Below are 16,167 nucleotides of genomic sequence, written 5' to 3'. Positions count from 1 at the left end.
CTGGTTTAGACCTGCTTCAGTTTAGTCCTGGTTTAGACTTGGTTTAGACCTGTTTCATCCTAGTTTAGTTCTGGTTTAGTCCTGGTTTAGTTTAGTCCCGGTTTAGACTTGGTTTAGTCTTGATTTAGATCTGGTTTAGACCTGGATTTGTTCTGGTTTAGACCTGTTTTAGATCTGGTTTAGTCCTTGTTTAGACCTTGTTTAGACCTGCTTTAGTTTAGTCCTGGTTTAGTCCTGGTTTAGACCTGGTTTAGTTTAGACCTGGTTTAGACCTGGTTTAATTTAGTCCTGGTTTAGTCCTGGTTTAGATCTGGTTTAGTCCTGGTTTAGATCTGGTTTAGACCTGGATTTGTTCTGGTTTAGACCTGGTTTAGACCTGGTTTAGATCTGGTTTAGTCCTTGTTTAGACCTTGTTTAGACCTGCTTTAGTTTAGTCCTGGTTTAGTCCCGGTTTAGACTTGGTTTAGTCTTGATTTAGATCTGGTTTAGATCTGGTTTAGACCTGGATTTGTTCTGGTTTAGACCTGGTTTAGACCTGTTTTAGATCTGGTTTAGTCCTTGTTTAGACCTTGTTTAGACCTGCTTTAGTTTAGTCCTGGTTTAGTCCTGGTTTAGACCTGGGTTTAGACCTGTTTAGTTTAGACCTGGTTTCCTGGTTTTAATTTAGTCCTGGTTTTAGATCTGGTTTACCTGGTTTTAGTCCTGGTTTAGATCTGGTTTAGTCTGGTTTAGATCTGGTTCTGGTTTAGACCTGGTTTAGATCTGGTTTAGACCTGGTTTAATTTAGTCCTGGTTTATTCCTGGTTTAGATCTGGTTTAGTCTTGGTTTAGACCTGGTTTAGACCTGGTTTATTCCTGGTTTATTCCTGGTTTAGATCTGGTTTAGACCTGGTTTAGATCTGGTTTTGACTTGGTTTAGTCCTGGTTTAGATCTGATTTAGTCCTTGTTTAGACCTGCTTTAGTTTAGTCCTGGTTTAGTCCTCATTTAGACCTGGACCACTCAGATATTAAACAGATATAAGGACACATGGGAGTAGAGAAAAGTGAGATTATGAAAGAGTTTAAAAACACAGTGGAGCACCATGTGATTTAACCCCTTTAAACGTCTGAATCTTTAACCTCTTTCTTTCTTTCTTTTTCTTTCTTTCTTTCTTTTTCTTTTCTTTCTTTCTTTCTGTTGTCGTGTGTGTGTTTGGTGCTCAGGATGTGACGAGATCGACGTGGACTGTCTGAAAGTGGCGGGTCTGAGCGCCGTGCCGTCGGACGCGCCGGTAAACGGAGCCAAGTATCTGTGCACGGCTCCGGGAGGAAAAGGCGCCGTGCGGGAGTTCGCCGAACACATCCGACTGCAAAAACAAAAAGCCAAATCCCAACTGGAGCAGGACCGGATCTCCCTCGCCAGCTCCTAAACACACAGACGTACAAACAAACAAATAAACACAAACAAACAAACACAAACACACAGCGGCGTTTTAAAGTGGGCGGGGTCTTACCTCTGTGGCAGTGGTTTCCAAACTGTGGTGCGGTCGTTGGTACAAAAACCCAAAAAAACCCCAAAAACAAATAAACAACAAAAAAAAAAATAGGATTTCAATTAAGAACAAAAGTCCTGGTTTTGTTTAGACCTGGTTTAGTCCTGGTTTAATTTAGTCTTGATTTAGTCCTGGTTTAGTCCTGGTTTAGTCCTGGTTTAGTCCTGGTTTAGTCCTGGTTTAGTCCTGGTTTAGTCCTGGTTTAGTTTAGTCTTGATTTAGTCCTGGTTTAGTCCTGGTTTAGACCTGGTTTAGACCTGGTTTAGTCCTGGTTTAGACCTGGTTTAGTCCTGGTTTAGTCCTGGTTTAGTCCTGGTTTAGATTTGGTTTAGACCTGGTTTAGACCTGGTTTAGTTTAGTCCTGGTTTAGTCCTGGTTTAGACTTGGTTTAGTCCTGGTTTAGTCCTGATTTAGATTTGGTTTAGTCCTGGTTTAGACCTGGTTTAGTCCTGGTTTAGATTTGGTTTAGACCTGGTTTAGTCCTGGTTTAGACTTGGTTTAGTCCTGGTTTAGACCTGTTTTAGGCCTGGTTTAGTCCAGGTTTAGTCCAGGTTTAGACCTGGTTCAGTCCTGGTTTAGTTTAGACCTGGTTTAATCCAGTCCTGGTTTAGATCTGGCTTAGTCCTGGTTTAGACCCGGTTTACACCCGGTTTAGACCCGGTTTAGATCCGGTTTAGACCTGGTTTAGATCCTTTTTAGATTCGGTTTAGATCCGGTTTAGACCCGTTTAGATCTGGTTTAGACCCGGTTTAGACCCGGTCTAGATTCAGTTTAGGTTTAGACCTGGTTTAGTCCTGGTTTAGTCCTGGTTTAGTCCTGGTCAGATTTACTCTCACAAACAGAACCCAGAGGAAGTCGTCATCAGTGTTTCCAAACTTCCTCCTGGTTTGTTTTATTTTATTATTTTTATATTATTTAATTTTATTTCGCAGTAACTTCATTGGTCAGTGGGAAACAGGAGCGAGCTCTGATTGGCCGAGACCCGGGAGCAGAACCTGTCGTTAAACCCGTCCGACCTGCGCTTCCCCTTAAAAATCTTTCACGTTTTGACATAATTACAAATCTTTTATTATCTAAGACGTGTTCAGAGTCAGGAGAGACGATCTTTAAACACGTCGCTGTCGGGGTTCGGGACCACAGAAAGTTTGAGAGCCACTGTTTTTTGGAGAATTAACTAAAAAAAGAGAGTTCTGTTTTGGCAGTTAATACTTCCCGCTCTGTAAAATAATCTGTGTATCATTCGTTCATTCGTTTTTCAATATAAAACCAAAAATAAGAAAACGAAAAAACAACAATTTTCTTCATTATTTGTCTCCAAAACCAAAATGAAAAAACTGATAACAACTGTTTCCCGTTTACGTGACTCTCGTGACTGCGATGCCGGACTTTTGCGCTGCATACGGACTGAACCAGGACTGATAATAATAATACTTATATAAAAATGTTAGTGATTAATCAAAAATCTATCGTTAATTCTCCCGATGACTAATAAAATTTCATCGAATGCCCATCCCTAGTAAATACAGTTCATTTTATAAGTTGAATCAGTTGAATTGGGCCTATTCAGTTTAGTCTGTGGCCTTCACCGTGGCGTCTTTTTCTTTTTTCACATTTGAGTCTGTATCAGTGATTCATTCGGAGATGGGGACCCTGAATATTGATGGGTTTTTCTCACACTGGAACAGAACATTTTGAGTTTTGGAAATGCAGACAGAATAATAATAAAGATTTACTCAAACTCCAGCTCTGATTTCGACGAGGGACGTACATTAAAACACGACTTAAACCTCACGAGAATGATCCGACGAAGGTTTTTTCCCCGAAACGTAATTTAAAAATGAAGTTATATTCGCACCTGTAGAGAAACGTTGGCGTGCGTTTTCTGTTTCGTTCGATTAAAGCTCACGTTAAAGTCACTTTTGCGTAAGATTATAGGAACTTTTAACAGACCACTTCACTTCTTCTTTGGCACATACACTACGAAGTCGAGCATTTTATTTATAAGAGTGAGATTCTGGTTTGTAAGTTTGTGTTTATGAACATGACATGAACATTTTCTGCACGAATGTCGCTTACAACTGTGAAAAATGACGTGTTGAAGCTTTAGTCGGGTAACCAATCATCGAAATAATTTATCTTTTACTTAATTTATGCCTTAAATGTTGTTTTTTTTAAATGTATATCTATGAAGGAAATCTATGTGGTAATAAAACTGAAGTGAAATCAAAATGTGTAATGGTTTGTTTTTGGTTGATCTTCCCTCCCGCCTGCTCCTGCGTCGTGTGGTCTCGCTCCCACTTGCTGTTTTGCGTCGGGTTGCAGGTTTCTACCTTCGACAAAAACTTTGATGCACAAGATACGAACAAAAAGATAAAAGGTAATAATAAATTCTTAATAAGTAGCAAAAAAAGACGCGTGTCAAATAAAACGCGATTATATAAATGTAAATGTACAAGTCAAAATAAAATAGAAAAATAAATAAAATATAAAATCACAGTTTGCTCGAGGTTCATGGGAGTTTGTCCAACCAGTCCACATGTGCTTTGTGGATCTGGAGAAGGCGTTCGACCGTGTCCCTCGTGGTGTCCTGTGGGGGGCGCTCTGGGAGTCTGGGGTCTGGTCCCTGTACGACCGGAGCAGGAGATGTGTTCTCTGCTGCAGTAAGTCAGACCTGTTCCTGGTGCATGTTGGACTCCGCCAGGGCCGCCCCTGTCACCGGTTCTGTTCATTGTGTTTATGGACAGAGTTTCTTGGCGCAGTCAGGGGTCGGAGGGTTCGGTTTGGGGACCACAGGATCTCATCTCTGCTGTTTGTAGATGATGTTGTCCTGTTGGCTTCATCAAACCAGGACCTGCAGCACTGGGGCGGTTTGACCCGAGTGTGAAGCTGCTGGGATGAAGATCGGCTCTTTCAAGTCCGAGGTCGTGGTTCTCGACCGGAAAAAGGCGTCTTGTCGTCTCCGGGGGGTGGAGAGTCTTTGCCTCAAGTGGAGGAGTTCAAGTATCTCGGGGTCTTGTTCTCGAGTGAGGGGAGGACGGAGCGTGAGATTGACAGGTGGACAGGTGCAGCGTGGGCAGTGATGCGGTCGCTGTATCGGACCGTTGTGGTGAAGAGGAGCTGAGTCGAAAGGCGAAGCTCTCGATTTACTGTCAGTCAATGTTCCTCCCCTCACCTCTGGTCATGAGCTCTGGGTCATGACCGAAAGGACGAGATTGTGGATACAAGAGCTCGAAATGAGTTTCCTCCGCAGGGTGTCTGGGTGCTCACTTAGAGATAGAGTGAGGAGCTCGGAGTAGAGCCGCTGCTCCTCCACGTCAAGAGGAGCCAGTTGAGGCTCCGGCATCTGTTCTGATGTCTCCTGGACGTCTCCCTCAGGAGGTGTTCATGTTCCACCAGGAGGAGGCCCCAGGGAAGACCCAGGACACTGGAGGGACTATGTCTCTGGGCTGACCTGGGAACACCTCGGGGTCCCACTGGAGGAGCTGGAGGAAGTGTCTGGGGTGAAGGAAGTCTGGGAGTCCCTGCTTAGACTGATGCCCCCGCGACCCGGCCCCGGATAAGCGGACGAAAATGGATGGATGGAAAATCACAGTTTTATACAAGAGGTCACAGGAAAACAGTTGATTGTTATTGTGTAGTTGTAGGGAGTATTATCTGTCCCTCACTGTGACAAATGCTGCCCCCGAGTGTTTAAGGTAAGTAATCTCTTAATTGTAGATTCTTGACAATTGTTTATTTTTCGATGTTCTTCCGTTCTTGAGTTCAGATGTTTGATCTGTAGACGTAGAGCTGTGATTGGCAGGTCCATGGTCAAGATTTCTCAGAGTTTCTATTGTAAAATTTTAATACATTTTAAATTCTTTGTTTATATTTTGGTTTATCTTGATTTCAGATCAGTTGGAGACGAGCTGTAGCAAAGATCTCTGCACCAAAGGTAAAATGTTTGTACTTATTTATTTATTTATTATTTATCAGTGAACATGTATAAATGCATTAATGTTACAAAAGTAAAAGAATATTTGTACCAGATTTAACTTCTGCTACTTTCCCTGAGCACATTATATAAACACATTAGAAAAATAAACACATTATAAAAATAAACACATTACATTTACAAAATATAAAACTTAATTCAACTTTAACATTAACAGAAAATACAATAAAACGTCACAATTTCCAATATATTTTTTCTTAAAGCACATACAATTTCTCGTGAATTTTTACTAAAAGACCTGGTTTAGTTCTGGTTTAGTCCCAATTTAGTCCTGGTTTAGTCCTGATTTAGTCCCGATTTAGTTCAGTTTTAGTTCTGGTTTAGACCCGGTTTAGTCCTGATTTAATCCTGGTGTTAGTCCTGATTTAGTCCCAGTTTAGTTTGGTTTAGGTCTGGTTTAGACCCGGTTTAGTCCAGGTTTAGTCCTGTTTAGTCCTGGTTTAGTTTCTGATTTAGTCCTGGTTTAGTTCTGGTTTAGTCCTGGTTTAGTTCTGGTTTAGTCCTGGTTTAGTTCTGGTTTAGTCCTGGTTTAATCCTGGTGTAGTCCTGGTTTAGTCCCAATTTAGTCCAGGTTTAGTCCTGGTTTAGTTCTGGTTTAGTCCTGGTTTAATTCTGGTTTAGTCCTGTGTTAGTCCTGGTTTAGTTCTGGTTTAGTCCTGGTTTAGTTCTGGTTTAGTCCTGGTTTAGTCCTGGGTTAGTTCTGGTTTAGTCCTGGTTTAATCCTGGTGTAGTCCTGGTTTAGTCCCAATTTAGTTCTGGTTTAGTCCTGGTTCGGTCTCCCTGAAGATAGAAACTTGTAAATCTTATAAATTAAATCCCTTATAACTGCAGGCGTCGTTGAGCTTCGTTTGACTGGAGCACTTCTAGTTACGGTTATATATATAAATATCTACAAACATGTCGTTAAAACCGCAGTAAAAGTTTTGGGTAAACGTCGCAGAACGATCCAGACTTCAGTAATCGGACACGTTGACCGGGGTGATGACGAGCGGGGCTTCGTTTTTCCCGTTTTTACTCGTGCACGGGCTGAAAAACGGGAAAATACTGTCGCCGAACCAGTCGTTAAACGTGTAGATGAGGGTCTTGGCGTCGACGTTGTAAAAGGAAACCTGAAAAAAAACACAAGGGAATAAGGTTAGGATGGACGATCGGAGAACTTTTATCATGATTACAGAACGGATTTTGAGATACTGAAACTAATTTAAGCCACAGAAAGCAGAATTATCCAAAATAAACTCTTCTAAATGTCAAATATTGTGAAAAATAAAACACAAAATGCAAGAAATGAACAGCAGAAAACACAGAAATTAGAGTTCTAATGTTGTTCCCTCCTCAAAAACAGACCTGACACGTTTGACTAAACCAAAGCGTCAAAAAACTCCTTGACGTCTCTATTTGGACGTCTTTGCATTTGAGTTTAGACGCCCCCGACGCTCGTCTTTGACCCCGTGGACGAACGGGACAAAAATACTTGACGTGCGTCCGTTGCCCTGGAAACAAGAGCCCGGTCCTGGTCTTTTCCTGAAACAATGTCAGACTGAGAGACTTGATGAGTGTTTTTATGACATAAAACATCAGCGGAGGAAATCGACTCGACGACTGGAGCGAGTTTATATTTATACTCCACTAATGACACTGGATCAGACCTGGTTTAGTCCCAGTCTAGTCCGGTCTAGTCCCGGTCTAAACCAGGACTAAAACCAGGACTAAAACCAGGACTAAACCAGGACTAAACCAGGTCTAAAACAGGACTAAAACAGGACTCTCTAAAACAGGACTAAACCAGGACTAAACCAGGACTAAAAACCAGGACTAAACCAGGACTAAACCAGGACTAAAACAGGACTAAAACAGGACTAAACCAGGACTAAAACAGGTCTAAAAACAGGACTAAAAACAGGACTAAAACAGGACTAAACCAGGACTAACCAACCAGGACTAAACCAGGACTGAACCAGGACTAAACCAGGTCTAAAACAGGACTGGACCAGGACTAAAACAAACAGGACTAAACCAGGACTAAAACCAGGACTAAAACAGGACTAAACCAGGTCTAAAACAGGACTAAACCAGGACTAAACCAGGACTAAACCAGGACTAAACCAGGACTGAACCAGGACTAAACCAGGACTAAACCAGGACTAAAACAGGACTAAAACAGGACTAAAACAGGACTAAACCAGGACTAAACCAGGACTAAAACAGGACTAAAACCAGGACTAAACCAGGACTAAACCAGGACTAAACCAGGACTGAACCAGGACTGAATCAGGACTAAACCAGGTCTAAAACAGGACTGGACCAGGATTGTTTCTATGGATACGTCAGTTCTCTGCCTGGAATGTTCCGGAGTGTGACATTAAACAGCTCGACTTTACATCTCCATGGAGATTTTGTTGCTTCGTCTGGAATGTTCCACAGTATGGCATTAAACCTTTTTATCTCCACGGAAACCAAATCGGACCAAGTTACAAGCCAGATCTGTGTCAGAATGTCTGTTTTTCGAGATATTTTTGAGCTATAAAACCTGCACCTGTAACTGAATAAATGTAAAGTGGAGCTGTTTAAAGTCACACTGCGAAACATTCCAAGTAGAGCAATGACGTATCCGTAGAAACGAGCAGGCGACGGACCCCCAACCCCAACCGGAAAGTTACACGGCGCAGCTTTAAAATGATCTCTTCTGCATTTATTCAATTGTTTTTGTTCTAACGCTGTCACGCGCTCGTCATTCGCGAGGGCAAACGGGCTCGCCTCTTCGCAGATCCGACCTGTAACTCGCTCTGGCTCGGTCTCCTTGAAGAGAGAAAGGTTTAATGCCACACTGAGGGACATTCCGGACCAAGCGACGACACCTCAGACCCTAAACTAACCCTTTTAAATAACGAAAAGAAACATGTGAAAGTGTAAGAGGTCTGTATGAATGAAAGAACCGCGTTTCCCATGATGCACCTGTCCGTTTTCGTAGTCCACAAAGATGCCGATTTTGTTTGGATGAAGCGGCAGGTTTACGTCCGTGGAGGGCTGGGTTCGGAACGTGCAGCTCTTTCTGGAAAAAGAAACGAAATATATATATGTAAAACAACTTTGCGTAACGTAAAAACTTTAAAATATCTTCCGAAACTCGTTATAAAAACTTTAAAACTCTAAAAAATGAAGAGTAAATAAAGACGGTTCCTCACTGGTCTCGGAGGCTCAGGAACCAGTATCCGTTGGCGGGCGTCACCTCCAGTTTGCCTTTTCTGTTTATGGTCCGTTTGGCCACGCCCAGATCCCAGTCCGTCTTACCCCCGACCTCCACCTGAAACAAGAACCAGGACTGAACCAGGACTGAACCAGGACTGAACCAGAGCAAAAACCAGGACTAAAACAGGACTGGACCAGAACTGAACAAGGAGTGAACCAGAACTAAACCAGGACTGGACCAGGTCTAAACCAGGGCTAAACCAGGTCATAAACAAGTCTAAACCAGGACTGGACCAGGACTGAACCAGGACTAAAACTGTACTGGAAACAGGACTAAAACAGGACTGAATCAGAGCAAAAAACAGGGCTGGACCAGGACTAAACCAGGACTAAACCAGGACTAAAACAGGACTAAACCAGGACTAAAACCAGGACTAAAACAGGACTAAAACAGGTCTAAAACAGGACTGAACCAAGTCTGGATCAGGTCTAAAACTGTACTGGAACAGGACTAAAATACGGCTAAATTAGGACTGGACCAGGACTGGACCAGGACTGGATCAGGACTAAGCCAGGACTTAATCTGGACTGGACCAGGTCTAAATCAGGACCAAACCAGAACTGAACCAACCTCCAGTCCTGGTCCAGTCCTGGTCCAGTCCCGGCTTAGTCCTGGTCCAGTCCTGGTCCAGTCCTATTTTAGTCCTAATTTAGCCGTATTTTAGTCCTGTTCTAGTACAGTTTTAGACCTGATCCAGACTTGGTTCAGTCTTGTTTTAGTCCTGTTTTAGTCCTGTTTTAGTCCTGTTTTAGTCCTGGTTTAGTCCTTTATAAACTTTATAGTTTTTTTTTTTTTTTTTTTTTGAATAATTATGATTTCAATAATCCGAGATATTATTTTTCCACAGTGAAGCAGCTCTAAATTATTCTTTGGTATTTGCTCCACAAATTTAAGTTCTGCTCAGTCCTGGTCCAATTTCAGTCTTGGTTCTGAAAAATGAAATACAAAAAAATACTGCAATCTATAAAAACAAAAAAGTTTTTCTGTTCCTCAAAACCTCAAACAAACCATTTTTCTGCAAACATCAAAAATACCAATAAAACAGAGCAGATCTGTATTTTCTCTTTGGGTTGGATTTAAAATAATTATGATTTTAATTGTGATCTTAAATAATCAAGGTTTTATTTTTCATCGTAATCTCTCAGTCGTACCTCCCAGTAATGTCGCCCGGACGAGATTTCCTGTTGTCCCAAAACACACACGACTCGGTCAAACCTCTCGGGATTATCAGGCAACATCTGAGGACGATCTCCGTACCTCACCTGGAAAAAACACACAAAAACAAAACAAAACAATGATATTAATGACGAGAAAAATGATCATGAAAACTGATTTTGCGTTACGAGCTCTCTTAAAATCGCTGTACGTGATTTTTTTTTATTTTTTTTCCTGTCTAAAAACGGGAAAAACAGAGCTGGTTCTTTTTTTTTTTTTTTTTTAACTTTTTTTTTTTTTTTTTTCAAAGGAACATAACAACTTTCCCTGAGACAAGAGTATAAGATATTACTTATACAAATGCACTGTACAACCAGTAAGTGTGTGGTACATATTATAATGATAAAAAAAAAAAAAAAAAAAAAAAGAAAGAAAAGAAAAAGTTAATCATAATAGCCCAAATAATAAAATAAATAAATAAATAAAATAAATTGAGATTATATTTAGAATTAAATAAATACAATACGTACATAAAAAATAATAAAATAAATAAATAAAAAAAATACATACATACATACACTTATACATATATGCATACAAACACATACACACTTTAAGGGAAAATAAGAAAATGAAACATATTAAAACATAATAATAATAATAATAATAATAATAACAGTAATACTAACCGTAACAATAATAGTAATAACTATAATAATAATTTTTTTTTTAAAAGAAGAAAAAAAAAAAAAGGGTGTCTATAAAATCACACTCCCAAGTAAGTTTTCACTGAGCTGTTTTTTTTTTTAAACCGTTTGCAGTGGTCCAGAGTTCTTCCTCACTTCCCTTCTGCATTCAGAGCGTTTTAATTATTCACCACGATGAGTTTGTAAGAGCGTTTCTCAACTTTCAGAGACCAGATCGGAGTTTTGCCGTCACTAATCGAACAACAACTAGCATGCTAACACACAAAGGTCAGATTTTGTAGGAGTCTTTTCTATTTTGAATGAATGAATGAATGAATATTTATTCGGACAGTAATACATAGAACATAAATAAAAAAAAAAAAACAGGATAAACAGGACTAAACCAAAAACAGGACTAAACAGGACTCAACCAGGTAAAACAGGACAGGACTAAAACAGGACTAAACACTAAAACAGGTCTAAAACAACTAAACAGGACTAAAACAGGACTAAAAGGACTAAAACCAAAAACAGGACTAAAACAGGACTAAACAGGACTAAACAGGACTAAACCAGGACTAAAACAGGACTAAAACCAGGACTAAAACAGGACTAAAACCAGGTCTAAAACAGGACTAAAACAGGTCTAGGACTAAACAGGACTAAACGAGGACTAAACAGGACTAAAACAGGACTAAAACAGGACTAAAACAGGACTAAAACAGGACTCAACCAGGTCTAAAACAGGACTAAAACAGGTCTAAAACAAGGACTAAAACAGGACTAAACCAGGACTAAACAGACTAAACCAGGACTAAAACAGGACTAAACCAGGACTAAAACAGGACTAAACCAGGACTAAACCAGGTCTGAAACAGGACTAAAACAGGAAAACCAGGACTAAACAGGACTGGAAACAGGACTAAAACAGGACTAAAACCAAAACAGGACCAGGACTAAACAGGACTAACAGGACTAAAACAGGGACTAAACAGGACTAAACAGGACTAAAACAGGACTGGAAACCAGGACTAAAACAGGACTAAACCAAAACAGGAAAACAGGACTAAAACAGGACTAAAACAGGACTAAAACTAAACCAGGACTAAAACAGGACTAAAACCAGGACTAAAACAGGACTAACCAGGACTAGGACTAAAACAGGACTAAACAGGACCAGGACTAAAACAGGACTAAACCAGGACTAAAACAGGACTGAACCAGGACTAAACAGGACTGGACAGGATAAAACAACCAGGACTAACAGACTAAACAGGACTAAAACAGGACTAAACCAGGACTAAAACAGGACTAAACCAGGACTTAAAAAGGACTAAACAGGACTAAAACAGGACTAAACAGGACTAAACCAGGTCTGAAACAGGACTGGACCAGGACTAAAACAGGATTGAACCAGGACTAAACCAGGACTAAACAGGACTAAAACAGGACTGGACCAGGCCTAAACCAGGACTGGACCAGGATTGTTTCTATGGATACGTCAGTTCTCTGCCTGGAATGTTCCGGAGTGTGACATTAAACAGCTCGACTTTACATCTCCATGGAGATTTTGTTGCTTCGTCTGGAATGTTCCACAGTATGGCATTAAACCTTTTTATCTCCACGGAAACCAAATCGGACCAAGTTACAAGCCAGATCTGTGTCAGAATGTCTTTTCGAGGTATAACCCTAACCCTAATCGAACAACAACTAGCATGCTAACACACAAAGGTCAGATTTTGTAGGAGTCTTTTCTATTTTAAATGAATGAATGAATGAATATTTATTCGGACAGTAATACATAGAACATAAATAAAAAATTAAAAAAACGTAAATACATAGATATAACACAAAAAGTAACTATTTCTATTCTATAATAACAGGCAAAATAAATGTTACGCAGAATTTTCCTTGTGTCCGAAAAAGGAGTGGGAGGAAGTAAATACTTATTTAACCCCACCCCTTTTTTCTACCGTCCCAATTTAACAAAGAACACATACAGCATTTTCAGCATTTTGAGCACAGAGCTATAATAAAATGTGAAGGTGAACCCAAGATGTTGTTGTTTTGTTTTCAGGGGTCGGTGCTCATTGGCTCTTGGGCCTAAAAAAATAATTTTCTCTTCCACATTCACTTCCTGAATCCAGAGCGGTGAGGCTCAGTCTGACGAAGATCACCTCTGGACATTTACTGAATAAAGCATTTCAGTAAAACAATCAAAGTTGACGTGGTGATTTAAATATGTGATGTGTTACAGTTAAAACTCCACAGAAGTGAAGCACCTCCTGTTAGGGATGGGCATGATTAGTCGATTAATCGATAATTGATCATTAAGAATTTCATCGATTACGTTCATTTTAATTGACAAACTGAATGTAGGTTGTGTGTCGTGACCAAACAGGTGTGTACATGTGTCTCTGCATCAGAAGGAGCGAGACACAAACAGTGGGTCAGTCTGTAACGAACCGAAGCACAAATGTGGATTTAACCAGGATTTGTAGAAGAAATTCCACACTTTCCGTTGCGTTGGGACAAGTGTGAGTCCATGTGCACAGTGGATAAAGCAGCACATATGTTTCTGTGTCCAGTGGGAAAAAGTTTTTCCAGGTGAGAGTCGCTCAATGTGGATGACGAGGCCCCGCCCCCCTCCCCCCGTACGCTGTCCTGGTTTTGACAAACACAAATCTGGTCACACTGACCTGTATTCACCTGAGTCATGTCTTTTAATCCAACACAAGTTGAACCACATCAGCGACACAAGAGCTGGAGTTTTATCTTCACTTAGTTTATGTAAATTAGTGATGTGGTTTTAAGTTTTGTTTCTGTGAGATTTGAACAAAACTGAATTAAACACATTATAATGTCAAACAGCTGATGTGGATCTAGAGTCGTTATGTTTATATGTCGTAAAGTTGAATTTATTTATGCAGATTAGTGCAGATAGTAATAATAATGATGATCATTTTAATATAAAAACATTAAAGGTTGTATAGAAGATTTTCCAAGGAAAGAGAAATGCAGCGACTGTTTGTCCTTTTTCAAATGTTGTGCTTTGCTGCTTTTCCCCTTCTCCTCTTGTTTCCGCGACGTCAAAAACGGACTTACATTCTCGATGAACTGGTCGTGAATTCTTGTCCGCCGTTACAACAAACTTTGTGCAAACTGAGAGGAAGCTACACTTCGAAAAAGACCCCAAGAACCGCTGTATTGGTCGAGTGAATGTCATCAGTGCGTGAGAGGCGAACGTAAACCTCTTAATCCCAGCGCGCCGGCGAGTCAGTGACGCTAGAAACGTAGGGAGTTTGATTAACAACCTAACAGCCAATAGAAAATGAGGTAGCCTTGTTTTCTAGTGGCTGATGTTTATCTGGCCTCAACACGTCCACAGTTGATGGATTTTCATTCTTTTTTTTGGTCATCATAATTACAAGGCTGCTGCATCGCTCTAATGGTATTTTAAACTTTCACTGACAATTTGAAACAAATAAAAAAAATCCTCCATACAACCTTTAATGATTAATCGATAATCGATCGTTAATTCTTCCGACGATCGATTAAGAAAATTTCATCGAATGCCCGTCCCTACCTCCTGTTGAACATATGAACACACAGTAGTTGTAATGTTGTAAATGTTTCACTCACGCTCTTTAAGTCTTCAGACAGAACGAGGCGAGGATGTGCCGTGCTCACGTCCAGAGTGACGTCCACTGTGACAAAACAAAACAAAGTACACTTCAGTTTTGTGTTTTTCTGCCTGACAAACAGAACAACAGTGTGACCACATGTGGCCACACTGGTTTGTCAAAGTCCAGTCTCATCAGATCTCAGAAGTTCAACAGGGGCCGGTCAAACCTCTGGGAAAATCAGGTGCCACAAGGGGGCGCCAGTCGCAAAAACTGCTGTTGTGTCCTTATGGTCCGTTTAGACCGGAGCGTCAAAAAACACGCTGGACACCCTCTAGTTGGACGCCTTTGGATTTGAGTTTAGATGAACTCAGCACACGTCTTGGACAAATGTTGCTCTGAAATAAGTGTCATTTCCCGTTTTTTCCCGGAACAATGACAGATCAGACTGAGAGACTTTAGTGTTTTTAGTACAGAAAACATCAGTGGAGGCGACTGGCTCGACAACTGCGGCCTGTTTATATTTATATTCCACTAATGACACTGGTTTAGTCCTGGTTTAGTCCTGGTTTAGTCCTGGTTTCAGTCCTGGTTTAGACCTGGTTTAGACCTGGTTTAGACCTGGTTTAGACCTGGTTTCAGTCCTGGTTTCAGTCCTGGTTTAGACCTGGTTTAGACCTGGTTCAGTCCTGGTTTAGACCTGGTTTAGACCTGGTTTCCTGGTTTAGACCTGGTTTCCCAGTCCTGGTTAGACCTGGTTTAGACCTGGTTCAGTCCTGGTTTAGACCTGGTTTAGACCTGGTTTTAGACCTGGTTTTACCTGGTTTAGTCCTGGTTTAGTCCTGGTTTAGACCTGGTTTAGTCCTGGTTTAGTCCTGGTTCAGTCCTTGGTTTAGACCTGGTTTAGACCTGGTTTAGTCCTGGTTTAGACCTGGTTCAGTCCTGGTTTACTGGTTTCCTGGTTCAGTCCTGGTTTAGTCCTGGTTCAGTCCTGGTTTAGACCTGGTTTCAGTTTCCTGGTTTAGTCCTGGTTCAGTCCTGGTTCAGTCCTGGTTCAGTCCTGGTTTAGACCTGGTTTAGACCTGGTTCAGTCCTGGTTCAGTCCTGGTTTAGACCTGGTTTAGACCTGGTTTAGACCTGGTTTAGTCCTGGTTTAGTCCTGGCGATCGGTTTGGCAGTTGTTTTGTGTTTATATTTTTACTCTGTGGAGTTTCTTGTTCTGTTTTTTGTGGTTCTTGGGTCTTTCTCTTTCTTCTGGATAACAGCTTCACTACGTCACTGGATACTCGTCCCTGATTGGTTGACGTGGCGCGTCAGACGCCAAAATTTCAGTATTTTCAACTTCTGATGCGACGCTCAAGACGCGCCGTGTTGACACCAGATTTTTGGATTTAGTGAGTGTTGATTTGTGGTCTTACCTGCGTACTCCTGCACTCCTCTGTCTCCTACAACAACAACAAACACTCATGAGTAAAGAAAGAGTCAAGTGAAACCAGCAGACGTCATTCTGAGCAGACGTGGACTCACTGGGCTGAGTTTGGATCAGACTCGACTCCAGGACCGAGTCCGGAAAACCTAAAAAAGAGAAGAAGGAAGTTTACGGTTGTTATGGTAACCAAGACTGACATCAGACTGACTGTAGCAGGTTAAAGGTCCATATGACACTGTTCTAATGTTGTTTCCTCATCATAAACACACCTGTCACACCTGTCACACCTGTCTCACCTGTCTCACCTGTCACACCCCGCCTCACCTGTCACACCTGTCACCTGTTTCACCTGTCACACCCGTCACATGTTCACCCACCTCACCTGTCACACACCTGCCTCACCTGCCTCACCTGTCTCACCTGCCTCACCTGTCTCACCTGTCACACCTGTCTCACCTGTCACACCTGTCACACCTGTCACACCCGCCTCACCTGTCTCA

The 16,167-nt window shown here is 41.2% G+C and overlaps 2 protein-coding genes across 2 annotated transcripts in view; one reads left to right on the top strand and one right to left on the bottom strand.

Annotated features, from left to right (window-relative positions):
* LOC110172765 (N-acylneuraminate cytidylyltransferase A-like) overlaps nt 1-1,494 on the top strand; it is a 14,711-nt gene extending 13,217 nt beyond the window's left edge. The window contains exon 6 of the mRNA XM_055156795.1: nt 1,189-1,494. Coding sequence (XP_055012770.1) covers nt 1,189-1,410 — 222 coding nt within the window. The 3' untranslated portion in view covers nt 1,411-1,494. The remainder of the gene's footprint in view (nt 1-1,188) is intronic.
* Nucleotides 1,495-6,007: 4,513 nt separating this feature from the next.
* LOC110172762 (E3 ubiquitin-protein ligase TRIM7-like) overlaps nt 6,008-16,167 on the bottom strand; it is a 30,401-nt gene continuing 20,241 nt past the window's right edge. Inside the window, exons 9-15 of the mRNA XM_055156794.1 lie at nt 15,766-15,813; nt 15,657-15,683; nt 14,258-14,322; nt 9,926-10,036; nt 8,710-8,828; nt 8,480-8,576; nt 6,008-6,636 (exon numbers count right to left, since the gene is read on the bottom strand). Coding sequence (XP_055012769.1) covers nt 6,481-6,636; nt 8,480-8,576; nt 8,710-8,828; nt 9,926-10,036; nt 14,258-14,322; nt 15,657-15,683; nt 15,766-15,813 — 623 coding nt within the window. The 3' untranslated portion in view covers nt 6,008-6,480. The remainder of the gene's footprint in view (nt 6,637-8,479; nt 8,577-8,709; nt 8,829-9,925; nt 10,037-14,257; nt 14,323-15,656; nt 15,684-15,765; nt 15,814-16,167) is intronic.

The sequence above is a fragment of the Boleophthalmus pectinirostris genome, unplaced genomic scaffold (assembly GCF_026225935.1).
Source record: "Boleophthalmus pectinirostris isolate CB_2022bp ecotype Guang Dong unplaced genomic scaffold, ASM2622593v1 HiC_scaffold_20, whole genome shotgun sequence".
In the NCBI taxonomy this organism is placed as follows: Eukaryota; Metazoa; Chordata; class Actinopteri; order Gobiiformes; family Gobiidae; genus Boleophthalmus; species Boleophthalmus pectinirostris.
The sequence above is the reverse complement of the archived record's forward strand: the minus strand, read 5'-3'. Positions and strand labels throughout refer to the sequence as shown.